General features: G+C 52.7%; 3 protein-coding genes across 4 annotated transcripts; 2 read left to right on the top strand and 1 right to left on the bottom strand.

The window, feature by feature from the left end:
• The first annotated feature begins 509 nt into the window (after window positions 1–509).
• Window positions 510–7,480, top strand: LOC109529753 (zinc finger protein 585A-like). The gene is made up of 4 exons (XM_019893185.1): window positions 510–1,064; window positions 2,257–3,506; window positions 4,898–5,105; window positions 5,327–7,480. Exons 1-4 carry the CDS (start codon window positions 935–937, stop codon window positions 6,919–6,921), a joined length of 3,183 nt encoding a protein of 1,060 aa, XP_019748744.1. The 5' UTR covers window positions 510–934; the 3' UTR covers window positions 6,922–7,480.
• Window positions 7,481–9,455: 1,975 nt separating this feature from the next.
• On the bottom strand, window positions 9,456–14,305 carry LOC109529752 (zinc finger BED domain-containing protein 1-like). Its single transcript, XM_019893184.1, has 4 exons — window positions 13,826–14,305; window positions 12,014–12,111; window positions 11,771–11,879; window positions 9,456–11,032 (listed from the first exon to the last, which is right to left on the bottom strand). Exons 1-4 carry the CDS (start codon window positions 13,932–13,934, stop codon window positions 9,456–9,458), a joined length of 1,893 nt encoding a protein of 630 aa, XP_019748743.1. The 5' UTR covers window positions 13,935–14,305.
• A 100-nt stretch (window positions 14,306–14,405) lies between these two features.
• LOC109529776 (gastrula zinc finger protein XlCGF57.1-like) lies at window positions 14,406–17,366 on the top strand. Of its 2 annotated transcripts, XM_019893211.1 has the most exons (3): window positions 14,406–14,862; window positions 15,410–15,459; window positions 15,493–17,366. In XM_019893211.1, exons 1-3 carry the CDS (start codon window positions 14,739–14,741, stop codon window positions 16,795–16,797), a joined length of 1,479 nt encoding a protein of 492 aa, XP_019748770.1. In that variant the 5' UTR covers window positions 14,406–14,738; the 3' UTR covers window positions 16,798–17,366. The 2 variants fall into 2 exon arrangements, with proteins under 2 accessions (XP_019748770.1, XP_019748769.1); XM_019893210.1 differs by having other exon boundaries at window positions 15,410–17,366.
• The last annotated feature ends 1,321 nt before the right edge of the window (window positions 17,367–18,687 follow it).

Genomic DNA, 18,687 nt, shown 5'->3' with positions numbered 1-18,687 from the left:
ATTTCAAAGGGAACGGTGGTTTGCGATACGAGCGTTTTGCGTGACTACCTTGCTCACGGAATGATTGAGACTCGTATCTGGAGACACCGCTCGATAGGGAACCTTTCAGGAAAACCCTTTTGGACACTGTCCCCTTTCAATTTCTCTGTTTTTGTCAATTAGGCACATCGATCCACATACATTATCAATGAAGTGATCAACAGGTTTTCCACACACCGACTTTCCATACCGGGTGTATTGTAGGTTATCAGTATGTTATGATACATCACGATCAATATTCATCTTGGCACCACATCACTGTAGTAGCATGGGACTCATCAGAACCCTTTGACTTAAGCCTTCTAACGTCAAATAGTTTTACGACAATTCGACACGGAAGTTTCGAATAATAATAATAATAATAATACAATACAAAACCACAGAAAAAAACTATACGTCATAAAAAAAAAAGAGATGCCATTTAAACGGAGCATGCAATCTGGAATAGGTGTTTTTAAAACGGGATTAGAATGTAGGAAGACAATCAGTGGGAGGAAGTGAATCCAGAGTTTGGTAGGAGCAGAGCGGCTGAAAACTCTCTGCTGTCCGCGGTCTGCCACTTTTAAATCGCGAGGAGACGTCGCTTGTCCAAGCGGACTTGCCGTACTTCCTGGGCGAAACCTGCACTTCCGCGTCGCTCCACCGCGGACGCGAAACGAAACGAGTCTTTCCAAAAGAGTCGTGAACGGACCTGAGCGGGAAGCGGCAACGCGGGACGTCCGCCGCCGTCCTCAAGGCATCGTTTGGGAAATCGTCGCGGCCAGACACGATCGCGCGAGGGCGCCTGGAAGCTTCTTGGGCCCGGCTTAGCTTCCCGGACGAGCCGCTCACAAAAGAGAGGGAGGCATCGCGGAGATCGAGTGGGAGTGTTCCTTGTTGCGATTGCCGCGTGCCGATGGGTGCCAAAAGAGAGAAAAGGGAAGAGTGCGAGGAGGACATCGGCGGCACGAAAAAGGAGAAGGAGCCGCGAGCTCGGCCGCTCCAGCAGCCTCGTCAGCAGCCTCGTCTCGTGTTCCCCGGAGAAGGTTGGAGCACTTTCGGCTTTGCACAACATACAAACGGATGACAGAAAGGTGCGAGCGGGTGCAAGATTTCAAGGAAGAAAAGACATCAATGGTCATCGTGTAGCACAGTCGACATGTTCAAAGGGAAGTGGGAAGAAGTTTAAAAAAAAAGAAAGTAAAATAACATCTCGTCCGACCCCTTGATGTAGTTTGACGTCGTGGGTCATTCGCGTAGTGCAGTGCGCGGATCCCAAACGGACCGATTGGGTCAAAAACAAAACAAAAACATGTCGGCCTCCTTGGACGGCCGGACGAGTCCTCTTCCCGAATGCGATGAGTGCATTTTCTTGAAGCGCGTTCTGCTCCTTCAGAGGTTGGCGCGATGAAAGCGCAAATACCAAATGTTGAAATATTGCCCATTATGCTTGGAGGATAATGATTGTGTTGTGACAGTACGTTGAATGTTTCCATCCTGTGATATCACGCAACGACATTCCCATGGTCGTGTTCTTGACAAAATTGTGAAAACACGGAAAAGTTCCACAAATTGGTCGAGAAATTACTTTCTGGAGGTTGGCTGCGCTCGTGGTAATCATCGCAAGTGGTTATTTGGTTTTTTATTGGGGGGGGGCTGTAACTAGTTGTTTTGATTTTATTCGTTTATTACAACAAATATCATTGGAATGATGTATAATCGGCCCTTTATTTTTGATTCAAAACAAGAACTCGAAACCAAGAGTGATTTGTTTGACGTGTGCGTTTTTGAGCCCACTTGACTGCTCATGGGCTCCATGGAGAGGAAAACGCCCGAAAATCCCGAATAATTCTAATATGTTCAGAGGTTGATGCGAGCATCAAGTAAAGAAGTTGACATCAATTTTGGTGACCGTTGATCGCAGTGTGGGCACATGAGGGGACGTTGAGATTCCTACGCCGCGGCTTGAGACTGTCTTGTCGCATCGCTGTACGGCAAGTGGCAAAGGACATTTTGACCTTGACATTTGGAAGCGTTTCACACGAGACTCCGCGGAAGCCATCAACTCTTTGGAAATGGGAAAGGAATAGAAATATTCTTTTGCTTTTTCTTTTCCATTCTGGCGCAGACAATTGTCTTTAATATTGGCCATAAATTCGGCCAATAATCTCGTAAAACTGAGCTAGGATGACATGATGCAAGCCGAAGCATGTGTGTTTATCGTCTCGTGTCCTGCAGACGTCAGCGACGATCTTGACCCCGTGCGGACAGAGCTGGAGTCTCCCCGCATCAAAGAGGAGCAGGAAGAAGGGGAAGCCCCTCACCCTAAGGAGGAAGAAGAGGAAGTGCTCCTCCACGTGAAAGCGGAGGACGAGGGGCCACATTGGTCTTCCCTCCAAGAAGGCGAGGTGGATGCAGTCACCAAGAGGCCAATGAGTTTTGTCCATTTGAAGAGCGAAGAGGAGGGAGACCCGGTCCCGGTTGGAAGTGAGGAGGGCGGAGGGAGCAGCAGCTTGACGGAAGGTGACTGGGGAGGAGCACAAGCAGACGGCCTCTTAGCTCCACTGTCCGACGACGACCTAACGTCGCCCTCTCCTGACACGGAGAATGAAGAACGCTCACAAAGTGACGCCACGTGTCCCACCGACAACCGAAGCACGGAATGTTCTCGTTGTGGCAAAACGTTGAGTTCAAAGTGGAATTTGAAGTTACACATGAGGACGCACACCGGGGCGAAACCTTTTGCCTGCTCAGTTTGCGGGCAAAGATTCACTCAGAAGGGTCAGGTGAGGATGCACGCCCAAATACACACCGGGGAGAAGCCTTTCGCCTGCTCGGTTTGTGGCAAGAGCTTCCTCCGGAAGCAAAGTTTAGCGACGCACACGCGAGCGCACACCGGAGAGAAACCCTTTGCCTGTTTACTTTGTCCGAAAAGATTCTTCATCAAGGGACATTTGACGAGGCACACGCGGATACACACCGGAGAAAAACCTTTCGCCTGCTCACTTTGCGGCGAAACCTTCTCTCAAACGGAAAGTCTAACAATCCACACAAGGAAGCACACTGGGGAGAAATCTTTGGCTTGCTCAGTTTGTGGCAAAATATTCTTTCTGAAGACAAGTTTAAGGGTGCACGAAAAGACACACGCTGGAGAAAAGCCTTTCCCCTGCTCAGTCTGCGGGAAAAGATTCTCGGGAAAGCACATTTTGACAACCCACTCAAGGACACACACGGGAGAGAAACCGTTTGCCTGTTCGGTTTGCGGGAAGAGCTTCTCTTTGAAAGGACAGCTGGTGAGCCACAACAAAACACACACCGGAGAGAAACCTTTCCCGTGCTCGGTCTGTGGGAAAAGATTCTCCAGAAAGGGACGCTTAGCGAGTCACTCCAGACAGCACACTGGAGAGAAACCGTTCAGTTGCAGCGTGTGCACCAAACGTTTCTTTAACAAGATAGATGTGAAGAGACACAAATGCCGCGGCGGTAAATGAGACCTAGAACGTGACTCGGAGAGATCTTAGCATTTGCACGTAGCTGTCAAAGTCTGCATGTGATGGGATTGAAAGCGGGGAGAACACGCAAACTCCACACAGGATGGCCGAAGCCATAATCGAATCCTGCTGCACCTGTGCACTTGAGGTCGACGTGCTACCCCGCTGACCGCCGGGCCTCCCACTTGGAAGTATGCGTTGGTATTGAGCTCTTTCGAGAAAAAAAAAAAAAAAAAGAGACAGCTTTTTCTATCACTGTACATTCTTTGTGTGGTTTTTCGTAAGCCATCTTTTATTTCTGTACATTGTTTTTAATGGCTTTAGTTTGTTGATTGTAAATGTTTTCATGATTTTATTTTTTTTTTCTGGAATACGCCCGCAGAAATAAAGCAGCCTTCCTTGCCTTGTCTTCAGCTGTACCTGAGGTTCTCGTCAAGGTGTAGGGAGTTATAGACCGTTCAACATGGCGGGCAGTCTTAGCACAAAACCGGCAAGCTGTGTTGGAAAGCAAAAAAAAAAAAGGCAGTGAAAGCCTACAAGAACTGCTGAATGTATTTAAGTGCCTCTTAAAATGGTGGTATGGCAATTCTAATATGGCACATGTGGACTTTTTTTTTCCCCTTTCTGATCGGCTGCGAATATAAGCAAGATTGTTGCACAAAAGCATCAGGCAGACTGAGCAGTCTTGCATAAATGTCACAAATTAATGCGATGAAATGAACTCAAAAGGGTTTTAGGTTGTTGATAATCGGGGCTTCAGAATACCGCTTTATGTGTGTGCGTTTATGTCCACTAAACGTTTTCTTTTGACTGTATTTGAGCGATTTTTCAATGAGTCAAAAAGAGCGTCCGAGATTGCCGTGAAAGCTGGCGTGTTTTCGTCACGTGACACGGAGCAGCGCATTACGACGCCATGCACGGGGGTGTAGCAGCACGCGGTCATTGAACCAAACCGTCAAAAACACTTGAAAGTCGTCCGTGCACAGTCAATTCATATTCATTCGGCGAGACTTTTGATCGCTAAGGCGAATCCACGCGAGATGGGTAGCGTGGGAGATTCTCTTCATTCATGCCACAGGGTGGACAAACGCAGGCCCGAGATGAGGTTCAACTTCCGCCGCTGATCAACTTCCGCTTCCGAATCAGGCCCCGCCCCCGCGCGTCCCCATTCTTGTGGCTCAATGCTGGTCGCTTCATTCTAGTGTCCGAATTCGTCACCGGCGGACTAAAACGCCGACACAGGACGTCCAGAATTTGGCTGGACTTCGAAATCATTCCTGACATTTCCGAGTGCGGGATCATCTGGTCTCGGTGCAAGTCGGAGCTTCTCTTGATAGCTAGGCCTAGCTTAGCTTAGCCTACTTTAGCTTCGCTTAGTTTATGGATAGCTCGACAGCTTCGTGGCCGGTGAACCAAGGAAGGCGTTTGTTGGCAACACATCGCGAAGGAACGATCGGGTGCGCGTGAAGTGTTGGCACAGTTGTCTGAAAATGTGTTCAAGAGGCACGACGCGGTGCGAGGAGGAAGTTTGCGCAAGAAAAGAGGAGGAAGATCGGCGAGCTTTCAAGCAACATCCAGTTGTGGTCCATGCAGCAGGTTGGTCCACCTTCAACTCTTGCCTTATTATTGTATTAGTAGTACTGTTATCTTAGTCATCAACACATGAAGCTTTCCCTCCAACCGGTTCACAAAAGTTTCCGCTCTTGAGACTTAAAACACACACACGCACACACAAAAATGGCCCCAAAATACACAATGAGACACAAGGTCAAAGTCACAGTTGCCAACTGCGTCTTTGTGTGCATTGTGTCCTGCAGACGTCGCTGAAGGAGTTCTTCGTCCTCAGCAGCAGGAGCTGCGTTGCCTGCACATCAAACTGGAGGAGGAGGAGGAGGAGCCACAGCCTCGCCACGTTAAAGAGGAAGAGCAAGAGGATGAAATCGCAGCTTTTCAGTTGACTGACGTCAACGTGAAGGCCGAAAGTGAGGGAGAACACTGTGGACGATCACAGGCCAACGGTCTGGTGCCCCCACTCTCAGAAAGCGACGACGTCACGTCACAATCTTCTGGTCATGACGAGGAGGAGGAGGATGATGATGAGCGCAACAAAGGAGACGTGGCGAACCACGCTGGCAACAAACGGGTGAAATGTGCTCACTGTGACAAAACCTTTGTCTACAAGTCCAGGTTGAAGAGACACTTGAGAACACACACTGGAGAAAAACCCTTTGCCTGTTCCCTTTGTGACAAAAGATTCTCACTCAAGGCCCATTTGACAGCGCACACCACAACGCACACCGGAGAGAAACCCTTTGCCTGCTCAGTGTGTGATCAAAGATTCTCTCGAAAAGAACATTTAACGAGGCACACCAAAAGACATAATGGAGAGAAACCTTTCACCTGCTCAGTTTGCGGCAAAAGATTCTCCGAAAAGACACATTTGAAAATACACACGGGAACCCACACCGGCGACAAACCGTTTGCCTGCTCGGTTTGCGGCAAAAGCTTCACCCTGAATTCGCTCTTAACGAGGCACACGCAAACACACACGGACGAAAAACCTTTTGTCTGCTCGGTGTGCGGGAAACGATTCGGTCACAAGGGAGACTTAACGAAACACACGAGAACGCACGCGGAGGAGAAACTGTTTGTTTGCTCGGTTTGTGGGAAAAGATTCACCCTGAAGGAAGGCTTGACAAAACACGCGAGAACGCACAGCGGAGAAAAACCTTGCGCTTGCTCAGTTTGCGGTCAAAGATTCTCCGAGAAGGCCCGCCTGACGAGACACGCGAGAACGCACACGGGGGAAAAACCTTTTGCCTGCTCAGTGTGCGGCCAAAGATTCTCAGAGAAAGCCCGTTTGACGAGACACGCACGAACGCACACCGGGGAGAAGCCTTTTGCTTGCTCCATTTGTCGGAAAACCTTCAACCGAAAGACAACGTTGAAAGCGCACGCGAGAACGCACACCGGCGAGAAACCCTTTGCCTGCTCCATTTGCGGGCAAAGGTTCTCCACCAACGGAAATTTAACGAGCCACGTGAGAAGGCACGATGGGGAGAAGCCCTTCACCTGCTTGTTTTGTGGCAAAACGTTCAGCGAGAAGGGACTGTTAAAAATACACACCCGAAAACACACCGGAGAGCAGCCGTTTGCGTGCGCGGTTTGTGGCAAAAAATTCTCTCAGAGGGCCGAATTGACGAAACACGCGCGGACGCACACCGGGGAGAAGCCTTTTGCCTGTTCCGTGTGCGGGAAAAGATTCAACGAGAGCGGACATTTGACGAGGCACGCGCGGACGCACACGGGCGAGAAACCGTTCGTGTGCTCGCTTTGTGGCAAAGGCTTCACGGAGAACGGTCATTTAAGGAGACACGCCAGAACGCACGGCCAAGAGCGGACGCTCACCTAACGCCTAAAGATTCCGCGGAGACGATCGGCCCGAAGACACACGCGCGTGCCGCTGACAAGAGCGGCGCTCACTGAAACGCAAGAAACGCAAGAAACGGAAGCCGTGTTAGGACGAGGTCAAAGGTTTCATCACTGCCATCCACTGTCGACAGCACAATGCTCAAAAGCACCTGGTGTCACTCGTCTTTGATTGGAATGGGAAGAGCCTCGAAGTGCCCTCTAGTGGCCCACTGTGAGGTTGCGGCATTCTCTTGAGGAAACCGACGAGGCTCCGACTTGAGTCAGCCGCGCCGCTTCTTGAGTCGGCAAACGTGGTGAAATATTGATCTGCTCTTTGCCTCCACGAGCTCACCTTGACCATTGGAACCTTCTCAACCCGCCTTCTGCGTTTCTCCGGCATACCTGCTGTGTTTTGCTCAATGCCTTGCCAACTCATGAGGTGAAATTTTTCATTTCGTTTTTTTTTGGGGGGGGGGCGGGAGTACAAACATGTGGTTGTCATCAAGTTGGTTGTATTCTTAATTTCATCCTTTTTGCTTCATTAAACATGGAAAACAACATTCAGAGTCTCGATTGGAGTAACGCGTGTACAGTCTCTCTCTCTGCTGCCACAGGGTGACTTGAGCTGGCGCTCGGCTCTCCTCACCTGCAGCTTTTTCCTCGTCTTCTTCACTCATGAAAGGGACAACGGTCAATGGCGACCCTCCTCTTCTTCGTGCTGAACCGCCGTGGTTCCCGTCGCTCAGGCCTCAAATCTTCGCCGACTTCTGCGGGACCCAAGAAGACAAAACAAGTCAAATCTCTTGCCGTGACTTCGGTGCTCGCTCGGACGATCGGGAAACTGACGCCTTGATTTACAAGTTGACCAAGGTTGGAACTCTCATTGCTGGGATGTCAACCCAATCTTGCGCATTGAAGTGAACTGAAATGCCAATCATCATTCCCAGCAAAAAAAAAACAAAAAACGTTTTTCCACTTGCCTCCCGCGTAGCAGGTGACGTATGAAGCAGCGGCTGCGTCAATGCCCCGATGAAGTCCCCGACTGGTTCCGGCTCCGGTGGGACGATCACGCGGTTGGAGCGCGGCGGAATTTTCTTTGTTTTCCAGCGCTCTGAAGCGCTTCTCCGGCCTCCTCTCCTCTATGTTGGTGCACTCCAGCATCACCTGTTCCGTGTCAGCGATTATTTTCCAAATGTTCTGAGCCCAAAAAGTCTTGAGTTTGTATTTGACATTCAGTTTTTGTGTGTGTGTGTCTCAAAGATTTCGTAGCAGATGCTTGAAATCAACTGCAGTCTTGCTTTTCGCCAGGAGAGGGCGCGTCATTCTTGAAGCAATTCGGCCAAGTGGTTGGGTGCTTGTCAAAAGCTTCATCTGACCATCAGTAGTTGGAGGTGCGTCTCTGAAGCAATCAGATGTCAACAACGAATCAGAGGGGGAAGGAATCGGACGCTTCCAAAGACGCGGCCTCATCATTTGGCTTTTCCTCAAACAGTAACGTTTCACTTGGTAGAAAACGCGCCTGCGAAAAATGCTGGCATTTTGGGGACATTTAGCAAATGGAAATCATTCGGGTGCTTCCGACTGACGTGACACGTCTTGACCCTGAGGAAAAAAGGGCATGACAGCCTCTTGATTCAAGTACGGAAACTTGCTGCGAGTGAGCGCCACGCTGACGCCTGCGGACCATTTTTTTTTCTCCTCAAGTCAGCAACTGGTCGAAGCCATCGAAGGGCTGCTGACGTGATTGCTGTCATCGATCGTGCGGATGAATTGGTGGTGAGCGCCGGCGCGTGACTGGCAAAAGAGGACAGCGTCGACAGCGCTGGCCAAATGAAGCTTTTGTGAAGCTCCGAACCACAAATGGGTTCGGCAAGGGCTGCTTCGGTAACACTGACCTCAAAGTGCAGCGGATTTCAAAGGACGGACGGGCCTCTTAGGATTCTCGTTTTTGCCAGGAAATGTCCTCCGCTAGCAAATCTGAGGGAGAAGAGCCGCAAGTCCCTGGAGGCGAGGAAGGCTCCGATTCTACAAAAGTGCCCGGAAGCAAGCCGGAAGCCCCCCTGAGCAAAGGATACTCCTGAGCGACCCGATTAGCCGCGATTCTTTGCGGCAGCAACGGGGCACCGCCGTAGCTGATGCGGACGACGCCAACGCGCTTGAGTTTCACGCTCAGGACGTCCCCAAAAATACCGCTTGAGAACACGCTCAAAATAATGTGCGGCATTGACAAAAACCGCCAGCGGGGGTCGCCATTTCACACGTCGACAAACTCTACAAACGATTTGCATGCCATCCAATCGTAGAGGTCGCTGTGACCTCGCGTCAGCACTTCTTTTTGTCGACATCGAAATCGTCTTTCCTCTCTTTTGCGACAGCCTTTGTCGTCGATGGACCGCGGCAAAAACGCCGGCGTCGTGACGGCCGGCGTTCCAGAGATCCGCCGAGTGTCCGCGTTGTTTGGACGGATACGTTGCGATCTCATGGGAAGGGGAAAAAAAAACAAGGGGTCCCGGCTCGAGCGCGTTTGCGTCGCGCTCAAAGACTTTTATTGAGGTACATGATCATTTCGACACTTTTGGGACTGAGTCGATTCCTCTTTTTGCTCACCTCTTCCCCGCATTTGGAAAAGACTCGCTCGCAAGGAACGGCGGACGCGGGCGTGCAGAGAAAATGTTTGGCCAACCGGAAGAGATGCGGGTAAACGTTTTGATGGCTGAGCCAGTAAGCCAGCGGGTCCTCGGCCCTCCCCAGAGGCGGATCGCTCATGTAGCGCTGCACTTCCGCCGTGGCGTCCACCGAGGCGTTCCTGGACCACCTCATGGCTTCCGAAGCGTCTCGGTCCAGACTTTTCCAAAGGTCGATACCTGAAGCGCAAAAAAAGGGACAGAAGTGGTGAGCGCGCAGAGGCCGGCGCCCTGGCTGCGCCCAGGCGGAGGCCCGCTCTTCGGCGGGCGTGCCGGGCGGCGTGTACACGATCAGCTGCGAGCACTGGGCGGCCAGCCGCTTGACCGAGGTCTGCGCCTGCGCTTGATTGTAGAAGCCGAAGGTTTTGAATCTGGGGTCCAGCAGCGTGGAAAGGGTCAGCGCCGTTTGGCTTTCCAGCGTGTCGAACGTCTCCTGCATGGCCGACACCAAGTTGTGGCCCAGTCGCTTGGCCGTGGGGTGCGTGGTTTTGCCGTTGGTCTCGTACAAGTGCAGCAGAAGCATTTTGGTGATGGGGATGACCTTGGAGCCCGCCAGCCTCTTCTCCTGCGACATCTCCACGGCGGCCTGGTAGAAGGGCGCCAGCAGGCGCAGGCAGGCGGCGGCCGTCTCGTCGTCCTGCGGGGACAGGGGCGCCGCCGCGTCCGTCCCCAGCGCCGCCAGCGCCGCGTCCAGGCAGCGGCGCTCCTGGCACAGGCGCTGGAGCATGAGGAAGGTGCTGGTCCAGCGCGCCTCCGCCTCCTGGACCAGCGGGGCCGCGGGGCGACACATCTGCGCCTGCGCCTGCCGCAGCTTCTCTTGAGCGGCGGCGCTGCTCTTGAACAGGGCCACCAGGTTGCGCGCCCTGCCGCGCAGCTCCCGCAGGCCCGCCGTGGCGTCCAGCGACTTCTTGACCACCAGATGAAGCGAGCGGGCAAAGCAGAGCACGTGTCTGAGATTGAGGTCGCGAACGGAGGCCGCCATCTCGGGCGCCGCGTCGGTCACCACCGACGTCACTTTGCCCTCGATGCCCCATTCCTCCACGAGCGAGGTCAAGCGCTCGCTGATGTGACTGGACGTGTGCGCTTCGGGCAGCGGCAGCACGCCCAGCAGCGCCGTGGCCACTTTCATGGAGTCGTCCAGGAAGTGGCAGGTCACCGCCACGCGGGCGTCCGTCTGAATGGAGCTCCACGTCTCGGCGGTCAGGCTGACCGCCTCGGCGCCGCCCACGGCGGCCTTGGCCTTGCTCTTCTCCTCCTCGGATTTCTCCGCCACCATCTTCTTCAGGGCCCGCCTGGACGGAAGAGCGTAGGTGGGATCCAGCGAGGCCACCAACGCCTTGAAGCCGCAATCGTCCACGATGGAAAACGGTTGCCAGTCTTTCACCACCAGATTCACCAGCGCTTCGTCCAGCGCTTGCTTCCGGCCCACTACGTCGAGACAGAAAAGCCAAAGGGAGCGAGGCCGGCGGCGGCGGCGGCGCAGCTGAACCGGCTGAGCTTCGCTCGCTCTGGCGGTCTTGGTTCCGATTCCCCGAAGCGTGCTCCTTTTTCTTCATTTTTACCTCCCAAACTTTGGAGAAAACGCAGGCTCGACGCCCAAAAGCGAGCGTCTGTTCCCACACTGCCCCGGGGTACTGCCCCGCCGTGCGTGCGCAAGTAGCAACCGAGGTTGTTCGCATTCGGCCTACATTATACCGCTACGTTTGAAAAGCGCACGAAGAAGCGTTGCTCGCTTGGCGTTTTTAGACCCCGTGGCAGTCCGGGGAAAAATGTTCGCCTTCCTTTCATCAACACGTACGATTCGTACTTTGCAAATAGGTTTCGATGTGTTAGAACACAAAAAGAGTGGACGAGTACCTCCCCCCGCCGACCGCAAAGACGGCGTCACCGAACGCGCAAGTCGCGCTTCAAAGCACGTTGACGAAGCGGCCGCTGGGAAACGACACATTGCTCGACTTCTTCTCACTGGCGGGGACCGGCTGTAATTTGGCCAAGACGGAAGCGCGGTTCCCCAAAAAAAACGGTGACGGACGAGGTGGCGCGGCCGCCGGCGAAGGACGAATGACGGGACGGCAAAATTGGCTCGCCCCGCCCCCCCCCTGTCGGCGGAGTTGCGGATTGCGAGCCCCCGTGCGCCGCGGGCGAAATCGGGGGAAGGGCACTCACTGGCGTTGCTCTGTTTGAGAGCGGGGCCGTGCTTGGCCGCGAAGTGCCGCACCATGGAGGACGTGTTGCCGTGATACTTGAGTTCCGCCGAACACGCCAAGCACTGGACCTGGACACAAAGACGTTTGCAAACCAAAAGTCAAGCGCAGCCCACAGTCGGGCGGACGAACGGCGCCACTCGTCCGTCCGGTCGCTTCTCGTTCTGAGTGCGCTTGCAAATGAGTCGACGGCACGCGCGCGTACCTTGTCAGGAGTGATGAGGCTGAAGTGCTCCCACATGTCAGAAGAACGCGCTCTCTTCCTGTCTTGCTCCGTGGCGATCAAACAAACCTCGTGAAGTTCTCAACAGGTCAACAGAAACAAGGCACACAATGACGACGGGCCACCGACGGCGAGCGACGAGGCGATGGAATTTTGTGGCGCCGACCGCTCACGCCTCACGATGGGGACGAGCGCACGCGTCGGGCAAACCGAGCGCTTACGTCGCGCGATCGGACGCGGCGCTCGAGTGGCAACGGAGGGCCTCGTCCGCTTGTGCGCGCTAAGACCCCGTCCGCGATGTGCGAGTGTCCCGCACGTCACGCGGCGCCGGGTAGTCGTTCCCCGGTTCCGTTTGCCGGTTGGGACAGCCGGCTCGCCGCTTGTCTCCTCGTGGCATATCGCGTGAGCCGCCCTGACAAATGAAGATCCTCCGACCGTTTATTGTGAATGAACAATCGGCGTACGGATGTACTTTGAATGCCTTTGCGCTCCCCGTTTGCAATTCCAAAGCACGAACGAAGCATTTGCGTGGCGTCTCGCTTTAGCGCCGTGTTGTGTTCCTGCTCGCAATGCGTCGAGGGCGGCCGTTTTACGGTGCCACTGTCGCTGACAACTTTTGAAAACCCCGATCCGAAAAGAACCAACTTTGAGGTTTGCATCGACCATCCGGAGGATTCGGTGAAATGTGCCCTCCGGAAATCGGGAAGACATTTTGCAATCGTTTTGCCCCTCCCTTCTGATGGTCTCTGCTTTGATGTCGTTCGCGACGCTTCTGGCAGCATGAGACTGAGGAATGTTTACCTGGCGCTCAGAGAAGAGAACATTTCAAACAGGGGTGTCAAACTCGTTTTTGTCGCGGGCCACATTGTTGTTCCAGTTTCCCTTGGAGGGCCTTTGTGAATTTTGGGAAACCATATCAATGTTTAATCGCCTCCATATATCACATACACAGCGCACAACAAACTGATCAATACCTAGTTTTACAATCAGAACTCAAGAATAACGACTGTTCTTGTGGATTTACACATGACAATTTGAAATTTTGGTTCAGACTTTAGCAAGCATCGTGGAACTTGACATGCTTGATTTGCTTTCGCGGGCCACGTAAAATGTTGTGGTGGGGCCAGATCTGGCCCGCGGGCCTTGAGTTCGACACCAGTGGTTTAAAAGGTCATTCCGAAGTGCTTCTCGCAGACTTCTTGAAACGAGCGTTCGCCTTGAGCCAATGGTGAGCCCGAGAAATGTCCGTTCAAGGCACAAACCAAAATCCAATTGGAAACACCTTTCGGTGAATTATTAGAGAACGGGCAATTCCAAAATGACTGGATGAAAAAAATCACCAGCGGTCCTTCACAAAACACCGATGAGTATCTGGATCTTTTTCACTTGACTCTCAGGTCAGGCGAATGTTTTGCAGGTCAAGTCCACAAGTTGGAAACTCGCGTCAACAATACTCGCCGTTGCACGAGGACGTCAGTTCGGAAAAGCGGAGTCCAAATCAATTCGGAAACCTTTACCCGCGTCTCACAGGAGGCCCCTTTTCACCTCTCCCATCACCCGGTGACGGAATCCGAGAAAGGTGAAGGGAAGGAGGCCAAAGAGGGGAACGGATCGGACTTTCCAACATCGACGCTCACTCCGATGCCAAGCGCGGTGCCCTCCATTTAGCCCGCCGGACCTCCGCACCCCGGAATCGGGCACTCAAGAATTCGGACGCAGCGGTTCCGAGTTTCAGCGTCACAAGTGCTTCGATGAGACGCCGTCAAACAAACGAGCGTGACGGAGTCAACAAACCTGCTGCCCGGAGCGCGGCCTGAGCGTCCAGGAGCTGCGGCTCCTTCTCCTCTTTAATTCCACAAACCTCCTCCTCGTACTCTTCCTCTTTCACGCTTTTTGCACACATTTCGCCGCGATAAAGGCAACGCTTGAAACTCACGCCGAGCGAGGCGGCGCTGCGTTAGCGGCTTGCCGGCTAAACTATGCCAAGCTTATTTGAGAAGCTTCGAAATACGCCGAGGCGAGTTTGACCTGAAATTTTCCTGGACGACGCTTTGGTCCAGAAAAAAAAAGGTCGAGGCTTCAGTCTGTTCGGCGCCGATTCGTTCGTTGCACTTTTGGGTTTAGAAAAGCGCTTGCGCCGAAAGAGCTCGCGCGTTTTGCTACAGCGACATCAGTCGCGGCAGATACACGTCACTTCCGCTGAAACCGCGACAAGCTTCCACGCGACAGCGACCCCCCGCGGCCTCCTCGAGATGGTTTCCTGCCCACCTGTCAAGTCAGCAAGCAGTCTTAAAAAAAAAAAAAAAACTGTAATTGTACTCCTAATGGACTCCAACAAACGATTTACGGAATGTGGACCAATGCAGCGGTGGCGGCGAGGGGAAACCAACAAGGAGACTTTTGTCCAAGTGGCGTTGCCGTACCGCTCCTGTTGCAGCGGGAAGCCCCTTCGTTTCGGGCCTAAGCGACCGAGCGACTTTGATCAAATCATTTTTTTTTGGGATTGATTGCCTGGGCGTCTGGACGCGTCGACACACGACGTCCTCTCTACTTCACTGCACTAAAGCGCCCGTAGTGTCATTTTCGCGTCCCGATAAAGTCGTCTCGGCGCACGTTGAAGCGTCTCGAACGAGCTGAGCTGAGTTTAGCTTCCTCGGGAAGAAAGAGATCGGGTGCGACTGGAAAGCGTCGCGACCGACGCGTGGAAATGTGCGCGAGACGCGTGAAAGAGGAGGAGCCCGAGGAGGACCTTTGGGGGACCAAAGAGGAGAAGCGGCCTCAACTTCAGCGACTTTGCAAGTCGGAGCCTCGAGTCGCGTTACGCAGCGCCGGTTTGTTGACCTCTTTACGATCCACTTTTGTTTTCGGAACAAGATTTGGGGCTTTCGCGAACCAACAGCGTCTTGTCGAGCGAAAACGCGAAGAAACGGGAAGAAGCGAATCCATTTTAAACAAACACAATTGCAAATGTGTTCCCCTTTGGCAAGTATTAACTTGAACTGATTGTCTTGTTGCAAATCACAAGAGCAATCTCAAATCTCTGGTGTCTATATGACAGATTCCGGGTCAGGGTGGATCTTTTTGCCGTATGTGGCATCTCGAAAGTGTGTTGTGATCCGGAAATCATTTAAAATGGAGCCACATTTCAAAATCCATCCGGAAGTGTTGACAACCCACAACCAAAATGTATTCTTATGGATCGCAAAACCTATTCGCGGTAGGGCTGCCACAAATTATTTTTTCGCTTGTCGATCAATCACCAAGCGTCGGCGCGATCTGCCGATGAATCGCATCGTCCGTGCATGGCGGCATATTGCGCCGCGACACGAGACTCGATCGAGCCATGTCGTGAGACCCCCTTCCTTTTTTTTTCTGCAGACGTCAATGAAGATCTGGGGCCCGAGCGGCAGGAGCCAGAATTCTCTCACATCAAAAAGGAAGCCGAGCTGCAGCCCCCACACATTAAAAAGGAAGAGCAGGAGGACGAGTTTCCATCGGCTGGAGTCGCTGTCAAGAGCGAAGACGAGGACGGAGGGCACAGTGGAGCACCGCAATCGGACGGCCTCTTGGCTCCACTTTCAGATGGTGACAATGCAACCTCGCACTCTTCCGACTATGACGATGATCGTGATAGACACTCGAACATGAGATGCCCGACGGACAACAAACGAGTCAAATGTTCTCTCTGTGATAAAAACTTTGACAGCAAGTCGGTGTTGAGAGTACATCTCGGAACACATACTGGAGAAAATCCTTTTGCCTGCTCAGTGTGCGGTCAAACATTCCATCATAGTGGCACGCGGCACACAAGAAGGCAACATGATGGCGATCAGCCCTTTTCCTGCTCAGACTGCGCGAAGCGAGTCTTTCAAAATGGAGACTTGGTCGGACACAGAAGAACACACACTGGAGAGAAACCTTTTGCGTGCTCAGACTGCGGTAAAAGATTCGCTCGGAAGGCAGGCTTAGGCAAGCACACTTGTGCGCAGGGTGGAGGGAAACCTTTTGCTTGCTCGCTCTGTGACAAGCGCTTCAATCGCAGGAGAGATTTGACCAAACACACCAGAACGCACACTGGAGAAAAACCTTTTGCCTGTTCCGTGTGTGACAAAAGATTCAACGAGAAGGGCGATTTGACAAGACACGCGAGACGACACACTGGCGAAAAACCGTTCCTCTGCTCAGTGTGCGGTAAGAGATTCTTGCTCAAAGCACAGTTCGCGACACACTTCCGAACGCACACTGGTGAAAAACCTTTTGCCTGCTCGCTCTGTGGTAAAACCTTCATTCAGAAAGGCGCCTTGAGAGCACACGTCAGAACACACACGGGAGAAAAACCTTTTGCATGCTCACTATGTGACAAGCGATTCTTTCGGAACGAAGATCTAACAATACACACTCGAAGACACACTGGAGAAAAACCTTGCGCGTGCTCAGTTTGTGGTAAAACCTTTGCTCGGAACTCGCAGCTATTAGCGCACATAAGAACGCACACCGGTGAAAGACCTTGCGCGTGCTCTGTGTGTGGCAAACGTTTCATTTTCCAGACAGCTCTACTTGCGCACGCGAGAACGCACACGGGAGAAAAACCATTTGCCTGCTCAATTTGTGGGAAGCAATTCTCCCAGAACTCAAACTTGACAAGGCACACCAAGACGCACACCGGAGAGAAACCATTCGGTTGCGGCGTGTGCGATCAAAAATTCTTTCGGAGGTATCTCCTGAGTCGGCATAAGTGCACTGGCCAGAAGGGCGGCGGTCAGTGAAGCTGTGGAAGAATCCGAGGCTGTGTCGAGAAAGTCCACGTCGCTCACCTTTCCGCCATCCCTCTTTTGCCTTTTGGCGAAAAAGGTCACGGGGTTAAGGAGAGATGAAAAGGATGCTTCTTTTCCCACATCGGAAAAGGACCAAGGCGGTTTCCCATTTTAAAGCGATTTTTGATTTGCCCCAGTAACGTGAGACAGTGCGAATGCATTTTGGAGGTTTGGGGGGCGGCTAATGCTTTTTGTTGCTGTCACACTTCTCCCCCACACTTGGGATCCAAAGATTTTTGTCAACAGAGTGACACCGACCAAAACAAGATGTAGCGATGAGATCAAAAGAAAACGTGACCCGGCGCCGCACGCCGGTGATGACAGACTTCAACTCAGACGGGCAGCCAATGGAGGTGAGCCTGCTGCCGCTCGGGACAACAAGGGCCGCGATGCAAACGCCCCGTTGCCGAATTATTGTGATGGCCAAAGAGGCCAAAGAAGCCAGTGCAACGTCAACATTGGACTAATTTTGCAATGAATTATATGAAGCATTCAAATGACAGTGTACAATCGCAATGCCTTGAAAAAAAAAGATCTGGGTATTAATGTGAAGGATCCCCAAAAGATATTTTTTTACCTGGAACCGGAGGTCCATATTGTTTGGTTCCACTCAGTATCCACTGTGAAAACCGAGTCAGGCGAGATATTGGGACCATTTGGTACGCCATCAATGTCAAAGCCTTGAAAAGATTTCTGCCGGATGAGATTCTCTCTTTTTGCCATGAATCGCCCACTGGGCAGTGTGTTTGTTTGTTATGTCTTTGGAGGGGAATAAATCCTGGAAAAACCTTTCTTTGATTTTTTTCGCCGGTTGGAGGTTTTCTCCTCACACATTTCAGTAATTTGTATTTTTGGATTTATATGGCATCACTTCAGAAAATCCCTGTTTTGAAGAAAAGCAATGAATGCTTGGTTATTTTCTCTGAAAAGACACAAACAATCGACCAGAAAGGTATTTCGAATGAATTTAATGACATGGTCATTGATAAAACAGTGTCGAATGACAGATAGGTAGATGGCACGCCATTGCGGATATCGTCGCCATCGTCCAGGCGGTGAGAGAGCAGATGAGCAAAGAGCCCTCGGCGAGACGGAGATGCGAGGACGGCGGCGCGGCGTGGGACCCGCCCGCCGCCGGACGCCGTCCAATGCCACACTCGCGCAGCCCAGGGAAGGCCGCGTCAGCGAGCGCTCACTCCTCCCTCGTTGCAACGGAGAAGGACCTCCAGGAGTGGATCTCATCCAGGGGCGCTTGGCGACACGCGCGCGCATGTCTGGCGACTGGACCGGGCCTCGGAAGGCAAAGCTCTCCGCGTCCTCGCTGTCCTCCACCCGAGCGGGGCGTCTCGCCCGGCGGGCTCTTGGGGGGCGTGGCGACGAGAGCCTGTGGGCCTGTGTGTGTGTGTGTGTGCCTGTGTGTGTGTGTGTGTGTGTGTGAGAGACATTGGGGAGGATTTGGAGGGTTTTCGCACCTGCGGGAAAACCTTCAAAGTGACAAATGTCGACCTCTGGTGGTCGGAGGCTGTAAGAAACGCTTCGCAAACCAGTCGGGTTCTTGCGTTTCAGCTTCCAGGCCTCTGCTCGCCCTTTCAGCCCCCAAGGTAGCAACCTTGGGGGCTGATTGCTCAAAGGTGCGGCTTGTTCAGCGACCGAGCGGCAAGAAAGAACGCTTGCAAATGAACCAACGGGGTCAACTCTATCTTGTGTCCAACTGAGAGGATGATCACGATTAGATTGATTTTGGGGGCCATTTATTCCCTTTTCCATTGTTTTAGCCCATTGTAACGATTTCTTTTTCGCAAAGCCAGCAGCGATTTAGGGAGTGGGTCATTCCACGACTGG

This window comes from Hippocampus comes, unplaced genomic scaffold (assembly GCF_001891065.2).
Source record: "Hippocampus comes isolate QL1 unplaced genomic scaffold, H_comes_QL1_v1.1 scaffold378, whole genome shotgun sequence".
NCBI lineage: Eukaryota > Metazoa > Chordata > Actinopteri > Syngnathiformes > Syngnathidae > Hippocampus > Hippocampus comes.
The sequence above is the reverse complement of the archived record's forward strand: the minus strand, read 5'-3'. Positions and strand labels throughout refer to the sequence as shown.

What these genes read in the sequence shown, in the direction of transcription:
- LOC109529753 (XM_019893185.1), top strand. Translation starts at nt 935, where the DNA reads ATGGGTGCCAAAAGAGAGAAAAGGGAAGAGTGCGAGGAGGACATCGGC. An exon ending in TCTCGTGTTCCCCGGAGAAG is followed by an intron (nt 1,065 to 2,256) that starts GTTGGAGCACTT and finishes CGTGTCCTGCAG; the next exon opens with ACGTCAGCGACGATCTTGAC. An exon ending in AGTTGTGGTCCATGCAGCAG is followed by an intron (nt 5,106 to 5,326) that starts GTTGGTCCACCT and finishes TGTGTCCTGCAG; the next exon opens with ACGTCGCTGAAGGAGTTCTT.
- LOC109529752 (XM_019893184.1), bottom strand. Translation starts at nt 13,934, where the DNA reads ATGTGTGCAAAAAGCGTGAAAGAGGAAGAGTACGAGGAGGAGGTTTGT. An exon ending in GGCCGCGCTCCGGGCAGCAG is followed by an intron (nt 12,112 to 13,825) that starts GTTTGTTGACTC and finishes TGACCTGTTGAG; the next exon opens with AACTTCACGAGGTTTGTTTG. An exon ending in TCTCAAACAGAGCAACGCCA is followed by an intron (nt 11,033 to 11,770) that starts GTGAGTGCCCTT and finishes GTCTCGACGTAG; the next exon opens with TGGGCCGGAAGCAAGCGCTG.
- LOC109529776 (XM_019893210.1), top strand. Translation starts at nt 14,739, where the DNA reads ATGTGCGCGAGACGCGTGAAAGAGGAGGAGCCCGAGGAGGACCTTTGG. An exon ending in AGTCGCGTTACGCAGCGCCG is followed by an intron (nt 14,863 to 15,409) that starts GTTTGTTGACCT and finishes TTTTTTCTGCAG; the next exon opens with ACGTCAATGAAGATCTGGGG.